This window comes from Drosophila hydei, unplaced genomic scaffold (assembly GCF_003285905.1).
Source record: "Drosophila hydei strain 15085-1641.00,03,60 unplaced genomic scaffold, DhydRS2 tig00000333-arrow-arrow-pilon, whole genome shotgun sequence".
NCBI lineage: Eukaryota > Metazoa > Arthropoda > Insecta > Diptera > Drosophilidae > Drosophila > Drosophila hydei.
In genome coordinates this window covers 138056-156666 of record NW_022045711.1, presented here as the reverse complement: position 1 = coordinate 156666, position 18611 = coordinate 138056, and the positions used below count along the sequence as shown (strand labels likewise).

Sequence of the window (18611 nt, the reverse complement as noted above, 5' to 3'; positions counted from 1 at the left end):
CTACTGTACTACTGTACTACTGTACTACTGTACTACTGTACTACTGGTACCTACTGTACTACTGTACTACTGTACTACTGTACTACTGTACTACTGTACTACTGTACTACTGTACTACTGTACTCTGTACTACTGTACTACGTACTACTGTAACTACTGTACTACTGTACTACTGTACTACTGTACTACTGTACTACTGTACTACTTACTATGTACTACTGTACTACTGTACTACTGTACTACTGTACTACTGTACTACTGTACTACTGTACTACTGTACTACTGTACTACTGTACTACTGTACTAACTGTACTACTACTGTACTACTGTACTACTGTACTACTGTACTACTGTACTACTGTACTACTGTACTACTGTACTACTGTACTACTGTACTACTGTACTACTGTTATACTTCTGTACTAACTGTACTACTGTACTACTGTACTACTGTACTACTGTACTATGTACTACTGTTACTACTGTACTACTGTACTACTGTACTTACTGTACTACGTACTACTGTACTACGTGTAATACTGTACTACTGTACTACTGTACTATGTACTACTGTTACTTTACTGTACTACTGTACTACTGTACTACTGTACTTACTGTACTACTGTACTACTGTACTACTGTACTACTGTACTACTGTACTACTGTACTACTGTACTACTGTACTACTGTACTACTGTACTACTGTACTACTGTACTACTGTACTACTGTACTACTGTACTACTGTACTACTGTACTACTGTACTACTGTACTACTGTACTACTGTACTACTGTACTACTGTACTACTGTACTACTGTACTACTGTACTACTGTACTACTGTACTACTGTACTACTGTACTACTGTACTACTGTACTACTGTACTACTGTACTACTGTACTACTGTACTACTGTACTACTGTACTACTGTACTACTGTACTACTGTACTACTGTACTACTGTACTACTGTACTACTGTACTACTGTACTACTGTACTACTGTACTACTGTACTACTGTACTACTGTACTACTGTACTACTGTACTACTGTACTACTGTACTACTGTACTACTGTACTACTGTACTACTGTACTACTGTACTACTGTACTACTGTACTACTGTACTACTGTACTACTGTACTACTGTACTACTGTACTACTGTACTACTGTACTACTGTACTACTGTACTACTGTACTACTGTACTACTGTACTACTGTACTACTGTACTACTGTACTACTGTACTACTGTACTACTGTACTACTGTACTACTGTACTACTGTACTACTGTACTACTGTACTACTGTACTACTGTACTACTGTACTACTGTACTACTGTACTACTGTACTACTGTACTACTGTACTACTGTACTACTGTACTACTGTACTACTGTACTACTGTACTACTGTACTACTGTACTACTGTACTACTGTACTACTGTACTACTGTACTACTGTACTACTGTACTACTGTACTACTGTACTACTGCACCATTGTCCAATGTTTAATTACACTCGCCTACAAACTTTTATTTATTATTAATAGAATTTTTAAAATCATGTCGTGTGCTTTCTGTACTAATCGACTGTATACATATATATATATATAGATATATTTTATATATATTCTTCTGACATACAAATGTACATTTGTAATTTAATTTTCTGCAAGTTCGTCTGGTCGACTGGTGTTCCACTGTTGATATGTTGTGTATAAATTACACTCCCTTACAAAACTGAAGTTTCACATATGAATTGCTTGAAATAACATTTTGGACTTTTTTTGTATAGATATATAGATGTAAAAGTGTATATGCGTTACCTTGATTCATTGAAAAGGTAACTGTTCTTTTAGTGCCTTGGGACACTCGACGAAGCTTAGTGAATATTCATGAATCTATGTATAAGCAACAAAGTTGATTCGTGCTCAAAAGTATGCTATGAAAATGTGTGCCAAGCACTGCAGCAACTCCTCGCTCTATGTGTGTATGTGTGTTTGTGTGTTTGTGTTAGCTATAGCTTCAGTTCAAGTGCTACCAATTAGCTGTCGCTGTTAACGAAGCAAGCCAGTTGCACCTGGCTCCTGCCCCCTGCCGCCTTGTCAATTTGGCCTTGAACTCGCTTTAGCCGGCACGAAACACCGCGCCAGGCGAAGGAAAGTAAAAGTTGCACGTCGTCAGTGCCACATGCGGCATAGCTGCATGAATAATGTGAATGTTGCACATGTCTGCCTGGGCACATATACATGTGTGTGTGTGTGTGTGAGTGTTTGCTGTCCGCATGCTGCAAGCCTTTGACGAAGGTCGCTACTGCGACAGCCATTAGCTCAGCTACTTGCCACGTTGCCAACGTGCCACTGCCACTGTCCTGCCCCTGCCCCTGTCCCTGCCCCTGCTCACGCTGCTGATGACGTCATGGTTGCAGCACAGCGTCTAGCCAGTGGCCCAAGTCTCGGAAGCTCTCACCTGTGCCGCAGCTTTGTCTTATGCTGTGTTTGCTGCAACTGTTTTGCATTTATTTATTGGTCGCTGCGACAAAGTTGCTGCCACAGTTGCTGTCGGCACCGATTTATTTGCTGCCCCATCAGCTAGCCAACCAGCCAACCAGCCAGCCAGCCGGGCTGTCGTTCATCTTTTTTTATGGCTTGCAGCTGACTTTTAGCTGTTGTCATTTGGCTGCTGCTGCTCCTTTTAGCTGCTGTTGTTGCTGTTGCTGATGTTGACATTTATTGGCCGTCAGCAACTTTTCGTTCGCAACACGCGAGCAACTTTCAAATTGCATTAAATCGCCCGCCTGCTGATTGACTTTCAATGACTTTCTGTAAATGTCTGTGAGAACAGCAGCAACAACAACGGCAGTCACAATTATAAGTTGTTTGTCAATTTTCAAAGAGAGAAGGGAGAGCTCGTTTTTATTGACTCTATATTTTACAGTCTCTCTCTTTGTGCTTCCCTCTCTTTCTCGCACAATCAACCTTTCCGCATTTAATCAAAAGTTCAAATGTGAATGTTGCTTTCTAGCAGCTGCTGCTCTTGTTGTTCTTGTTTTGTGATTCACTTTCTTAGCTTAGCGCGCTGAACAGCTAGCACATACCCTGTAACTACATGACCATAGAAGACTAAACTTCTATCAGCGCTGGTATTGACGGCACTGGGCCACAGGCTTGATTGAATATATCAACCCTCTTGCAGCTGGTCAGCAGGGTATATATGTAATGCTCAGAAGAAACAAATGTAGTACAATAGAGCTTACAAATTAGAGTCAAATGTCAAAAAGGGCAAACAATAAGCGTATTGACTAAATGGCGTGCGACAACGACAATAGCAGCAGCAGCAGCAGCTAAAGGACTACAAACAACAACAACAGACGTAAGAAAAGCAGCAATAGAAATAGCAGCAGCAGCAACAGCAACATCAGCTGGAGCAGCAACAAGAAAAACTTGCTATACCAAGAGCAACTACAACAATGAGCAGCAACACCACAGCAACATCAGCAGCAGCAGCAGCAGCAGCAACTACTGCAACAGCAACAACTCTTGGCCTGTATAAATAACATTTTTGTTGAGGCGCCTCGTATGACAAAGTGTCCGCTTAAATGTGCGCGACACTGACACACACACACACGCACACACACACACACAAGTTGTAGACATAGACCTATTGCGCACTCAAGTGGCAGCATTTATTGCTATTGCTGCTGCTGCTGCTGTTGTTGTTGCTGTTGTTGTCATAGTACAAACGCCAAGAAGGGCAGCAACTGCTGCGCCGACGCTGACAGCGCTGCGCTCTATAATTCCTTTGTGAGTTGCTGCTGCTGTTGTTGCCTGCAGCTGAACGCCTCGCGTCAATTGATGAGCGCCGCTGCTGGCGTTGCCTGTGCCAGATGTTGTTGTTGTTGCTATCGAGTTGACATTCTTACAAGAGATTTTTGTTGCTGCTGCTGCTGCTGCTGTGGTGACAAACATTTCTTGTTGCTGCTGCTGCTGCTGCTGCTGTTGTTGTGGAGCGTGTGCGAGCGCCTTTCAGCTGTCAGCAGTCAGCAGTCAGCAGTTTTTGCCATTTTGTGTGTGTGTTTTTTGATTATTTAGATTCTTTTATGGTTTTTTTTGGACAGTTTTTTTGGGGCCTCAAATGTTGCTGGCGCTGTGGCAGTTGCCGTTGCTGTTGCAGTTGCAGTTGCAATCGGCGCGGCGCGGCGCACAAATAAACTAAGCGGAAGCGTCGCCAGTTAAACACGTTCCGCATACGCGCAAAGCCAGGCAGCGTGTGTGCCTGTGCCTGTGCCTGGGCCTGGGTGTGTGCGTGTGTGTGTGTTGTTCCAATACACACACTGCGAACGTGTCCCGTTTCCTAGTTTCGCCATATTTTTTTCAAGTTTCGTTCCTAGTTAAACCCGGGTTTCCCGCCAAAAAAAAAAAAAAAATAATAAAAAAAATGGGCCCGGAAGCAGCTGCTGCGACTGCGGCTGGTGTTGCGTCCTCTGTTTTTGTTTGAGTGCTAGCAACCTTTTTGTGTGGTGCATTAGTGGTGCAACGGTGGTGCAGTGGAGCAGCTACAGCAACTGCTGCCAGACAGCCGGCTGGTGGGCGGCATCTTCAGGATCTACAGCGCCCTCGAGAATGTCCTGTACAACAACATGTAAGCGATGTATCGATCACCCATTTCGCCTATGCCACAAGGACCCCAGTTGCCATTACTTCACAAATCCCTCATCTCACGCAGATGGCCAAAATCAAATATTCACCAGCCGAATGCATGCGAGTATTTTGACTAAAAACTTAAAAAGGGCCAAAAATCAATTTGCGACGCAAATCAAATTTGTGTGTGTGTGTGTGTGCGACTGACCCAGTCTAAAATAAAATACATATTTTATTGACCGCTTCGTTGCGACAGGGATGGCCAACATCAGCTCCAGACGCAATTCGAACTCTTTACACTGAGCGAAATAGTCGAGCGAATTATGTACACATATATATGTATATATATGAATAAATATATATGTCTATATAGACAACCTTTTCGAGCCATGAGTTCACTTCAATTATAAAAACCAAGTTTTCATATAGAAATTTGTATTTAATCAAGTATTTTTTTATTAAAACAGAAATTAAATCATTTTTAATGTTCAAGTCAATTCCTTTTTTATATTATTTAAAATCCATGTTGGGGAACAATTAGCTTTTATAGAGTATTACAAAAAATCATCATAAACATATAATTCAGCTGGCAGTATAAGAGAGAAAATAAATAGGGAAATGAACAACCTATGCTTAGGCCGGAGGACTGCAAGAATCGAAAAACGAAACTCTAAATTGATTTTATTTTGAGTGAAAATTTTGCATTGAATTTTATTTTTTATCAATTTATTTATTTCCATTTTCTTTTTATTTATTTGCTAAATGAAGTTGTTTCTTTTACGGCAGTCTCAAAATATTGAAAATTAACTACAAAAATGTTGAAAATGAGTCAAACATCAATTGAAATTTAATTTGAAATTTTATAAAGACTTAAGAATAATATTTGAGCATCGCACTTGGCAGACTTATTTCAAAAGTCACTTGTAACATGGCCGGAAGAGAACATTATATGAAATGTTGTAAAAGTAAATGAAGAATTTCAAAGAAAAGGAGTCGGGAAACGTGAAATATGTTCGTAGTATAATTTATACAATTTAACAAGAAATACATATATGTATATATTTGAGTATATATGTATGTATACATAGAATATTCATACAATGTGTTGCATAAGAAATAACTCTTATTCTAACAACTTGCCAAGGAAAATGTATATACTTACGTATTTATATAAATTTATTTAAAAAAAATATGTATTTAATGTACATATATTTATATATTTAAATTTATATATTTTATGTTTATAAATTTATATTTTTGCAATGTCTTCTTCGTGCAGTGTAGCTCTTGCTGCTCGTAATAAAATAATATTCTTAAATATGCATGGAAATATGCATTTCATTTTCCCAAATGATCTCAATAAATCATGCAATTTCATACTCTGTAATGCGTAAAGGGGGGTTATTTGTGCTTGTACCATGAATATTGCATATATATATTAATCAATTTAGCATTTGTTTGTTTCAGCTTTTCGAATTTTTCTACGATGTGTCGAAAGTCTGACAGATAGAGAAAGACACCTTTATGAAATGTACTAGTCCATGTCTTCTAGATATATCTATATAAAATCTGATTTGTTTTAGATATTTTGCTGCTATTCAAATTGATCGATATTCGCTATCGAATGAGAGTTCATGCATATAAAATATATAGATACAAGCATATAATAGATATATACATATAAATATGGGTGGATATATCATACAAGATATATAGTTAATTTATAGTAAATATATTTTACAAAAGTATCTCAAATGACTGTTGCAGCTGCTTATCTTGGAACACAGAGTATCTGGAAGTCAGGCAATTCAAAGTAGGGTGCATGCTTTACTATCAAATTGCAGTTATTTGTTTGTTATGTAGCCAATCGATGATTCTTCTATTAAAGCCTTCGGTCAGCTTAGCGCTGCCAATCGATATGTTATCGATGTCTTATCGAAATGCTAATTGAGCCATCGGAGTGCTGAAACGGAAGTAAACAAGGAAATGGGAAACCGCAAATTTTGCACCCATTGCTTTCGCCACAATCGCAACAAACAGTTGGCCAAACACATCAAAGCTGATTGGCCAGCCAACTGACTGGCAGACAGATAGACAGACAGGCAGTCTGACAAGCAGACTGACTGGTTGACTGACTGACTGGCAGCTAAAGCGCCGTTAAAGCGAACACTTTGCGTGTTGTGTTTGCCTATTGCTTGCTCTGCTATTTGTTGTTCGCTTGTCTAAGCCCCAAGACGGTCTGTAAATGCAGACGGACGAGCATATTTGTAGTGTATATACATGTGTTTGTGTGTGTGCGTGCGTGTGTGTGTGTGTGTGTGTGTGTGTGGCATTTACATACCAATTTATGTGCACACACACATACTTATGTATATTTGTATATATATCTTGCCAATGTGGAGCAGCTGTCTATAATTACACGTGTGTGCGTATTCGTATGTATGTGTGTGTGTGTGTGTGTGTATTTTGGTCTGTTTATAGAGAATTGTGTAACCAACACACAGCAATAAAATTAAAAGTAAAAGTAACAGAAACAAAATTTTGCGCCACTTGCTGGCTCTCGCCTTCCCTCAGTCTCTCTCTATCTCTATCTCTGTCTCCCTCAATCGCAGTCCCACACTGATTTCCACGCGGCAGCCATCTCGCTTGCGCACATTCTAGTCTAACACTTACGACCAAATTACAAGCATAAATTGCTGGGCGCTAAAGTGCAAGTGACGAAGAAGAAGTAGAAGACGCCGCAGCAGCTGCAGGTAGTAGGCTGTGGGCATGGTCGAGAGGCAGAGAGAGAGTGGAAAAGAGGGAGGGGAAGGTGGGTGTCTTGCGGGCGTGTGCAGCTAGTTGATGGCGCCAAAGTAACGTTAAACGTTATTTTCATTTTGCCATTTTCATTTTCATTGCATTTTCATTGCATTGTTTTCCGAGTCCTTCAGCGTTTAGCAATCAATTTTTTTTGGGTCGTTGTTCTAGTCGGCATTTTTGCTACTCTTGTTGTTGTTGGTGTTGTTGTTCTTGTTCTTCTTCTTCTTCTTGCCATTTCAATTTCTAAAGTCAGCCAAAACTTATCGAGGTGTTTGAGTATGTGTATGTCCGTGTCTGTTGTGTGTCTGTATGTGTGTGTCTCGTCGCGCTGGTGAAAATGTTCTGTGCCATCGTCGTCGCCAGTTGCATAAACGGCGCACGCGGACGCGCATGAAACGAGTGAAAATTTTAATGAAAATTACATAAATGAAACGGTAAAACAAAAAAATTAAATAAAAACAACTTAAAGACAACAGCAGCAGCTGCGGCAGCAGCACCACGGCAATAGCAGCAACAGCAGAAGTAGCGGCGGCAGCAACAGCGCCCCGCAGCGGTCCAGCTGAGAGTGAGAGAAAGTAAGGGCCAGTGTGAGAGCGCGAGAGCGTAACTCCAAGAATCAAAAGGTTCTAAGGCGGCCTTCGTTTTTGTTTTTGTTGGCTCATTACGCACGGTGACACTCATACACACACACACACACACACACACACATAAACGCATGCATCTAGTTACACGGCAAACGGTTAACTTATGCTAGGACAATAACAAAATCAAATGGAGCAACGATTGCCGCATGCTGCATTGCATCTCGCTCTGTCCCATGTGCGTACGCTGAGCGTAAGCAAAGACGCGCGCGCTCTCGGTAACTTTTTTTCTCGCTCTCACATCCATTGTGGCGTGTGGCCTCTCTCTTTCTGTCTCTCTCAGTGGGCATCTTCATTTCACTCGCAGAGGCTGAACGGCCGCTGGAAACGTTTTGGCAAAATTGTGAAACATGCAAAACAACTTATTTGTTGTTGCGCTGCCGTTATCCGTTATCCGTTTACCGATTGTCGCGTGCGTCGCTTTTATCGTTTGTCATCGCAATTGAACAACTTTAATTGTGTTTTCTTTTTTTCTTCTGTTTTGTTCCGCTTCTTTTTTTGTTCTTTTACATTTTTGGCAATAATTAGGCACAAGTCCAAAAAGTATTTTGCGCGCCTGCTTTGACTTGCGCAGAGTGTGTGTGTATGTGTGTGTGCACATTGGGATATATGTATGTACCAGTGTGTGTTTGTATAGCACACTTAATTGCATTTCTAAGCCGCAAACAATTGTCTAAAATGCAAATCAAGCTGCAAAATTTACAACCGCAAAAGAAAAAAAAAGTTTTTGGCAGTAATCGCACAGACACACATACACAGTCGCACACACACACATACACTGCCTGCATGTGTGGGCTTTATGTTACTGTGTCAGTGTTACATTGCCAAAGCCGGCGCCAATGCCCATTGCCCATTGCCAAACTGTTTCGTTTGTCCTTTGGCCGTGTGTGTCTCAGCTGCTGGAAACGTTTTGGCATTTGGAACATGCCCGCAAATAGAATTGTTGTACTAGTTTCTATTATGATTGCTATTGTTGTTGTTGCTACTGCTGCTGCTGTTGTTTTCTTCATTGCGTTAGGGCATCCGCACAGCGCGCGCGGCATTTACGCAACGTGTGGCGCGTTTTGCGGAAATTAAATGCGGATTTCTGTGTAAATTCTTTTCAATTTTTTTTTTCGTTTTGTGAAACTTTCTGTTTGAAAAGAAATGAAAAAACTGCATCTAAATTGATTAAGAAAAGAGCAAAAAATAAAAATAATACAAAAAAACGTTCGGCGAAAATAAATGAATGAAAAGTAAAGCGTGCTATTTACTCTCCCTCTCTCGGAGAGGCTAATCGTGTGTGTGTGTGTGTGGCGTCTTACATGTTCTTTCATTTTCGTGCCGGGCTTTTTTTTGCAAATGTAAACAAATTTTGTGGCTGGCAGGGAAAAAAGGGAACAAAATAATCAACAAAAACAAAAGCTGCTGAATGCGCGTTTAACACTGTGCTCTTTAGATATACTATATATATTAGTAGATTTATATATAAATATATATATATATATATATATATATATATATATATATATATATATATATATATATATCTATGTATATATATATATATATATATATATATATATATATATATTATACATATGTACATATATTGGGTCTGTGCTTGGCGCATGCTTAGCCCATATTTTACTAAGCCAAACCATTGCCCAGCCATCCGCCGCCCTCGCTGACCATCGTTGCAGCCCTGGCCGCAAGAGCCATAACAATGACACATTTGCCGCAACTGTCGTCGTTTATTTACGTTTATTTAATGTCAAGCGACTAACTGTTTAATTGTCTGCATGCATACATATATACACAAACATGCATATGTTTGTATATGTATATAAACAGATCGCTGTGTGTGTGTGTGTTTGTGATGTCCTTAGGGGCTGTGCTGGCGCCTGGTGGCGTATACTTAATATTTAGTTTTGTAATTATATGCGCGACCCCAAGCCAAATTGTGCTTAATTAATTAATTAAAATACAGCAGCAGCCGCAACAGCAGCAGTGACAACAATAAAAACAACAACATAGAAAATTTTTGTTGTTTTTTTTTCTGTTTTGCCGCTGGTTTAGTTTGCCGCGTGGCGCCAAGCTGAGCGCAGCTCGACGGCCTTTGTAGTTGACGGCGTTTAATACGCACACACACCACGCACCTGCTGCCGGGCGGGCTATTTCGCCCACTAAAACCCGCTTAACAGCTGCTCGCAGCAGCAGCGGAGAGCGACAGATGTGCGAGAAACAGCTGTGCGCGCGTGTGCGAGTGAGACGCATATATGCCAACGACCTTGCGAAACGCAATGAAATGAAATGAAACGAAACGGCAAACATTTAAGCGAATAACATGCGAAACAAAGCGCACTTAATTACAAACAAAAATTCCAGAGGCACAAAAAAAAAACAAGACAAACAAAGCACAATCAAAACAAAACAAAAAGAAAAGTAAAGAAGAAACATGAAAAAACAGAAAATGCATTTAGCAAATGTTGTTTCAGGCTGTGCTTAAAAGTAGGCTATGCTAAAGTTGGACAGCAGCAACAGCAACATGTGGCCAAACACCAACAGCAGCAAACATAGCCCCAAAATTAACCAAGCTACAGCAACAACAACAACAAAGACATCAACAACAGCCAGCAACTTTTTGCCATTTACAAATAGTTTTCTAGTTGTCAGCAAATGAGTGCAACTTTCATATATTTCTAATATATATGTGTACGTATGTACGTGTACTTAAACTTATATGCAGCACTGTTTAAAGCACTCGGACAGCAGCTTAACAAGAATTAGTTTCCCTCGGTCATTTGGCCAAAAGTTTGACACAAAACTGTAAGCAACGCCCAACAAAACTTTATCTCATCTCCACTGTAAACAAGCCACAAAAGGAATATATCAAGGGTTACAGTTACACAGTTAAATAACGGTTGAACAGCATAGAAAAGTTTGATCACTTTCTAATTAGAAAGAGAGAGAGAGAGAGCGAGAGAAGAGATAGTAAAGTATGAGACGATAGTCTCGATATATTAGATATTGAAGATAGTATATATAGTATAAATAGTATAGTTAGTATAGATAATATATATAGTATAGATAATATAGATAGTATAGATAGTATAGCTATAGATAGAATAGATAGAATAGATAGAATAGATAGTTTAATTAGTTTAGATAGTATAGATAGTATAGATAGTTTAGGTATTTGAAATTCACTATTATATATACTATAGATAGAATTGAAAATAGCGATATATAATAAGGTTCAGATCGTCACTTCTTTGCAGTCTTTGTTCCAAAAAAATGTCTTATGGAAGAATACATAAATAGACGAGAAAAGTAAAGCTAAAAATCGCTATTCCATCGTTAATTTCTTTGAAAACTACTTACTTACTTTGCTCTTTGATACATGCAAATCTAAAATATTTATTATTATTTATAATGAAAAAAACACAAATGGTAATTTCAATTACAGTTACAGTTATTTCTGATCTACTATACTGAGATATAAGTATAAAAAAAAGAGAAATAGCATTCTACTACTAATTTATAACCAGTTGAGAATTCCAAGGTTTTTGCAAGTGAAGGCAGCTTCTGTTCTGTTTCTGAGTATTCTAGTTATTCTAGTTCAATTTAAAGCATAAGTTTAGCAGTTCATAAATCGCTCTAATTTGAATAATAAATAATTTTTTATATGTGCATATATAGATATTTATATACTATGAAAACATTAAATGTTATGAAAATTGCAGTCTTAAAGTTTAATTTTTATTTTTGACTTTGACAGCACTTGCGGGCACTTCACAAAGTTTCTTTTTACTGATATTCAAAATGGCCATAAAACTGAAAAGTTATGGCTTTTCTCAGGCGTTGGCTCTTTAAACTTCAAATCATAGTTCGTCATAAAAAAAGTATGCAGCCAAGTTGGAAGCTGAACTGTTGACCCCAAAAACCGAAAATGAAGTGAAAATTATTTTCAACCTAAACTTGTGGTCTTTCAAGCTTTGATAAACTTTGTAGAAGTATTTTTTATATATATGTATATAAATATATATAATTAATTTAAATATATTAAATTTGAATAATTTTACTTTTACAAATAGAGCAGAGAAATCATTACTTTATTTAAATTTATATAAAAAAGGAATTTTAAATCTAAATTTATATTATATATAATTATACTTCATCAATAAAGGCATCATCCATATGTTATACATCAAAACTCAAATGAATACTACTGGTCATGCCCTAAGGCATATGTATAATATATAAATTCATCGAGTTATTCTGTATACGAGAGAGTTCAAAGCTGTCCCCAATGGGCGCTGCTATAAAAATAGTCTACTTAAAGCTATCTCAATTGAAATCGAAACGATATGAAATGCCAATTAGTTTATAATAGTTATCTCAAAAATCGTTTCCTTTTATTTAATTCATCAATCCTCAATCAAGTCTCTAGATTACGGTCGGTTCAGTTGCGGATTAACCCGTCGACGGACTCGTACTTCTTACAAATGAATATGCTCTTTTCACGATACGAGCGAGTATTAGACTCACTTTAAACAGACTTAAAGCTTATGCAAATTAGTTTCTTTGATGTCAATGCTCTATTCATTCAGTTGATTTCATGTTGAAGTTATCCTTAAGCTGAAGATGCTTGAGCAATAATTTCAGCTTAAGTCGCTTGGTCTTCGGCGCTTGCCAAATTTTTGATTACACCTTTGACTCGGATTTGTTTTGAGCACTGATTAGATGCCAACATAAGACTGCAATTTATTAAATAATAGACTCGAGAGCTGCGCTGATATGAGATCACAAAGCAAAGGGCGAAAGGCGAAAGGCTGCCAATTGCTCAGTTGTTGACTGCCAACTAAATGTATGTGTGCATGGGTGTGTGTGTGTGTGTGTGTGTATTGCAGTGTTAATATAAACTAAGCAAATGCTGTGCCGCAAATGGAGTTGTGTGCCACAAGTACAGTGAAGCACAGCCAGCACGACCAACACGACAATAAATCACAATAATAATAAAAAAGTACAAATAAATTGGAAAAAAACGGCTAAGAAAGGAGCAGAGATTGTGTCCTGGCCGTCATGTTGCAGCAGCAGCAGCTACAGCAGCAGCAGCAGCAGCAGCAGCCGCAACAGCAGCAGCAGCATCAACAACAGCAGCCCCTGTGGCCAGGACCAGACCAGGAGCCAGCCGTGTGTGAGCGTGTGTGAGTGCCGTCCAGGATATACGAGCTGCACGCACACAATCGAGCAACATGCAGATGATACTTGTTGCTGGCGGGTAAGTAGAAAAAAAGACAAGAAAACTCTGACCAAAGGGCAATGGATAGCAGCTCCACTCCACCAGCCACTACTCGTATATGTGTGTGTGTGTGTGTGTGCGCGTGTGCGCGTGTGTAATATAGGAATCTGTACGTAACTCGATGTCTAACCAATTGCAGCTCTCAATCAAAGCCTCAGTTCGCAATACTCAACATCTGCATATCAATTCGCTTGTTCAGTCTACGCTTCTGCTTTTTCGCATAGTGCACATTGCTTCTCGTTGGCTTCGCTTAACGCTCGATTGCAATTGCAATTGCGATTGCATTTCGGTATAGTACTGTACGCTCCGTTTCCCGCTCGCCCATATTTACGTCTACCTCAATGCCAGACTAATCACTGACTATTTTCTCTCTTTCTTTCTCTTTCTCTTTGGCCAATATTTCGAATTAAAATTGATGCCCTGCAACCTTCAGGTAAGTCGAAACGATATAAATACTTTATATATATATATATAAACATATATATATATATATATATATATATATATATAATGAGTAAGTTACGTGAACCAATCAATATACTTGAGTATATTGAGGCATCGATCTGCTTGAAGAACAATTGGCAAAAAATTCTTCCTTATAATTCAGTTATTTTTCGATGCTTCTTAAATATTTTAATATATTGTGTCTCGTTTTTGATAAGTTTACATACAACATATATAGTTGCAGTGCTAACTAGCATCTGGGTAGTTTAGTAATTTAAAGCTAAACGAACAAAGATTAATATAGCTGTATGAAGCCTGTTGTGGATATTGATAAAGCTTACATATGTCTATACCCTAGCATTCATGTATATTATTATATATTCTTGATCAGGAGGACATACCTTAAAGGCTAAAGAAACCTGTCTAAGTGTATGTTGCTATAAGACATACGCCATACGGGAAATTAGCCTTTTTATTTGATAACTCATCCCAATTGCTCACTATCAATAAAAATCATCATTTAATTTCGCTTTTGTGCGTAGCGTAAAATCTAGATATTTCAAATGTTAACGTAACGAAGACACAGCTTTTGTACATTTGGGATGGAAGAGCGGAGGAACTTCCCCAACATTTTCAAATAAACTTATTAAAAATGTTAAAGGTTTGTGCTTTGTCAAATATACACATACTGAGCTTTTAATAAGCTCATATGAAAAGCACTTAGATCAAAAGCTATTTAACTATTAAGGTCTAATTGTATGGCCCAGCGCAGAGCTCTTTCTTATGCGTGTGTGCAAGAGTTGTTTGCTATTTATGTATAAAGTAAGTGAATAATGATCTGGTTATAGTGTTCAGGGTATCTCCTAGTCGGACACTTTCAACTATTGTTGTCTGACAATCTAAAAAGTACAACAAATTTAGAATTGTCTAGAGCAATAATCAAATATGTCGATTCTTAAGCGTTATAGTGGCGTTCTACAGTATTATCTTATCGAGAGCATGACTTTAAGATCGTGAGAGTGAAAGAGGGGGAGAATAAAAATCTTATAAGCATACGTAGAAGCTCTCATACTGCCTCTACGTTTCTATTCGATTCGATTCGATGTTTGCAACATAATATTTCTGCAATTTGAAGAGGGTAAATGGATTTACAAAGAATTTAGAGAATCTAATCTGCAGCAAATCAAGTTCCTTGCTATATTCTATAAGCGAATGTAACTATCTCTATATAAATTTAAAAATTAAAAAATTTATTAAAAAGAAATAGAAATATAATCATAGACTTGATTGATAGAATTGCTCAGATTATTCTATATAAAGACAGCTAGAATTGAATTAATTATGGTCAACTCTTGGTGTAATCATTTCATCAATGCAAAATCCAATCAATTAGAAAATAATTAAGATAAGAAAATCTTAAATGTTTATAACATGTTTTTAAATCGCATGAGGGAAAATATATTAATTGAAGTTCCGTTCGCATTTGTAGTTGATGCACGCGATCTCTCACCAGCTGCTAGAACCCGAAACCTGTATTGAAGAGATTAAAGTGAGTGAGCGTCGCGTGGCAAATGAGAGCTTCCTCCGTGTGAGCTCAGACTTTTTCGCCCAGTGGCTTGATTATGAGCTCGTGTATTTGCACATGTGGTGGGGTTTGAATGCAGTAGGTGATCGCATCGGCGATGTCTTCGGAGCGCAGCAATGGAAAGTCGACAGTGGACATTGCGCTTCTATCGAATATTTCGGTATCCACGCCGCCGGGACTGATGCTCTATAAAGGCAAAGCAACCCAATATTGTTAGAGATATGCTTAGAGGGTATTCCAGTTGCGACTCACTGTGATCTTTGTCTTCGTGCCCATGTTGAGGAACTCTTGGCGCAGCACCTCGGTCATTGCGGTGATCGCATGCTTGGAGGGCGCATACATATTAAGGCTTACATCTGGCAAAATGGGCACCAGATGGCCGGCGATGCTGTTCACAATGAGCACGTGTCCGTCGTTGACCTTGCGGCGCTGGAGCGAAAGAATTGCCTCTCGTGTACACCAGGTAACGCCCAGCACATTCGTGTTCAGAATATCACGCATATCTCCGCTGTTGCCCTTGCTGACCAGAGTCGTATTCGGGCGAAGAACGCCAGCATTGTTCACCAGCACATCGGAGCCACCCAGCTGTTTGTCGATCCAGGCAAACGTATCGACCACTTGCTGCTCCACGCTCACATCACAGTTGCGATAATGAAAGCGTTTCGCCTGCTCTTCCGGCAGCTCTGACTTTATTTGCTGCAAGCGGCTTTCGCGACGTGCCAGACCCACAACAACCATGCCCTTCGACACTAAATCCTTGCAGCAGGCGGCACCAATTCCCGAACTGGCACCAGTCACCACAGCCACACGGTTTAACCAGCGATTCATGTTATTAATTTTGATTCAAGCGAGCGTTGTTGAAACTATAAACAGTATTATTTTGCGACCTTTGCTTTTATAGTGCTATCGCTCTATCAACCTTATCTCCTCTCTCAATAACGAACTTAAATACTGTGTATCTACGTTTTGTGATTTGAAAGCAAGGCCTCACGCTGATATTAATGTATACCTCCTGTTCAGCTGTCTCAATTTAATCTACAGTTCGCTCTAAAGAGTAAACACACGAACGAGAGAGAGTGGGCGATATAGAGAGTGGGAGGGAGAAAGAAAGAATGAGAGACAATTTTATGAGCATACGTAGGGGCTCTCACAATACCTCTCTTTCTCTCTTCGTTTCATTGTTTCAATTAGAACCATACAGACAGACAATCAACATATACATATATATAACGTCTTCAGATTAGTTTAATGTAGATAAGATTCTAGCAAAGTTTATAAAAATTCAATAGTCAAAAGCTTTCTTAGCAAACGATACATAAAAATATAAAATATAAAATATATAATATAAAATATAAGATATAAAATATAATTAAATATTAAAAATATAGAAGAGAAAAGAGTAAAAGAGAAAAGAAGAAAAGAGAAAAGAGAAAAGAGAAAGAGAAAAGAGAAAAGAAAAAGAGAAACGAGAAAAGAGAAAAGAGAAAATATAAAATAGAAAGAGAAAAGAGAAAAGAGAAAAGAGAAAAGAGAAAAGAGAAAAGAGAAAAGAGAAAAGAGAAAAGAGAAAAGAGAAAAGAGAAAAGAGTAAAAGAGAAAAGAGAAAGAGAAAGAGAAAAGAAAGCGAAAAGAGAAAAGAGAAAAGAGAAAAGAGAAAGAGAAAAGAGAAAAGAGAAAGAACGAAAAGAAAAAGAGAAAAGAGAAATAGAGAAAGAGAAAAGAGAAAAGAGAAAAGAGAAAAGAAAAGAGAAAAGAGAAAAGAGAAAGAGAAAAGAGAAAATATAAAATATAAATATAAATATAACATATAAATAACTATTAAAATATAAAATATAAATATTCAAAATATAAAATATAAAATATAAAATATAAATTAATATAAAATATAAAAATTATAAAATATTAAATATAAAATATAAAATTATTAAATATAAAATAATAAAATATAAATATAAAATATAAAATATAAAATATTAAATATAACATATAAAATATAAAATTATAAATATAAATATAAAATATAAATATAAATATAAATATAAAATATAAAATATAAAATATAAAATATAAAATATAAAATATAAATATAAAATATAAATATAAAATATAAAATATAAAGTTTTTTTTTAGATTCAAGTTCAGTTTTAGTCAAAAGCTTTTAAATAGTAAAGCATATCATAATTTGTATTGTGGGTAAGCGTAAGATATATCTTGGATATACGTTGTAAAAATATCTGATGCTTTCTGCTAGCTTCAACTTGAATTCAAAAAGCACCCAAGCTTAGTTGGAAAGCTTTGGATAGCTTAATATTTGAACAGAATGAAAAGCGAAGCTCTAAAGCTCAATTCCGAGGTTTGCGTCCTGTGTCGCTGTGCAAGCTCGGCGAAAGCTTGCGAATGTGTTCAATAAAAAGCTTTAGCTGTTGGCCCCAGAAGTAACAAAAGCTCTGACACACACACTCACACACACACACAGACACAAAAACATACACATATATATATATATATATATAGACCGATAGAAGGAAGGCTTGTAAATGCATTTGCGCATATGCTTATTAATAATTGCATTACACATACGCCGCGTAGGCGTGCTGCAAATGCAATTGTGAGTGTTGTTGTTGTTAGTGTTGCTGTTGTTGCCGCTGTTGCTATTGGCATTTGTGTGCGGCCTTTGCGGCGCCAGTGGCTTTCAGCTTGGCGCGTTCAAGTGCACACGTGACACAAAGCGCAGCACACGCACACGCACACACTCGCGCACACACACGCACACACACGCACGCACACACGCTCACATTGACATAGACTGAGAGAGCGAGAGAGCAGAAGAGAGCGTGTAAGTGAGGTGGCGCTTACAGTGAGTTGTAGTTGCATTATATTAATCATACGCCGCGTGCCAAAGGCCAAAAAAAAATGGCCACGGCGCCCGGCGGCTTTTTAAAGCAACACATAAATAATACAGATAGCTGGCGGAGTGTGAGTGCATGTGTGTGTGTGTGTACGCTTTTAACCTGGCTCACACGCACACTCACACACGCACACACATGCAGAGCACACACTCAAATAGCCCTTTGACTTTTTTGAATTCGATTTTCGCTTTTGTCGTCTGTTTCTCTTTTCATTTACACTTTTCACCTACTTTCGGCTTTTGGCCTACACCTGTGTGTGTGCGTGTGTGTGTGTGTTAGTGCCTATTATTGTTGTTTTTATTATTGTTGT

The 18611-nt window shown here is 38.0% G+C and overlaps 2 protein-coding genes across 6 annotated transcripts in view; one reads left to right on the top strand and one right to left on the bottom strand.

Annotated features, from left to right (window-relative positions):
• LOC111602868 (potassium voltage-gated channel protein Shaker) overlaps positions 1-18611 on the top strand; it is a 152139-nt gene that overhangs the window by 58896 nt on the left and 74632 nt on the right. The window contains exon 1 of one of the 5 annotated variants that reach the window (XM_023320193.2): positions 12972-13342. The exons of the other annotated variants lie outside the window; for them this stretch is intronic. Coding sequence (XP_023175961.1) covers positions 13317-13342 — 26 coding nt within the window. The 5' untranslated portion in view covers positions 12972-13316. Of the gene's footprint in view, positions 1-12971; positions 13343-18611 lie in introns of those variants that run through there. 5 annotated transcript variants of the gene reach the window in all.
• Positions 15375-16263, bottom strand: LOC111602869 (farnesol dehydrogenase-like). The gene is made up of 2 exons (XM_023320194.2): positions 15645-16263; positions 15375-15578 (listed from the first exon to the last, which is right to left on the bottom strand). Exons 1-2 carry the CDS (start codon positions 16218-16220, stop codon positions 15402-15404), a joined length of 753 nt encoding a protein of 250 aa, XP_023175962.1. The 5' UTR covers positions 16221-16263; the 3' UTR covers positions 15375-15401.

Bases quoted from the DNA above. Each gene is read 5' to 3' on its own strand.
- LOC111602869 (XM_023320194.2), bottom strand. From the start codon at position 16,220: ATGAATCGCTGGTTAAACCGTGTGGCTGTGGTGACTGGTGCCAGTTCG. The intron at 15,579-15,644 runs GTGAGTCGCAAC...TTGCCTTTATAG, and splicing joins GCACGAAGACAAAGATCACA to AGCATCAGTCCCGGCGGCGT.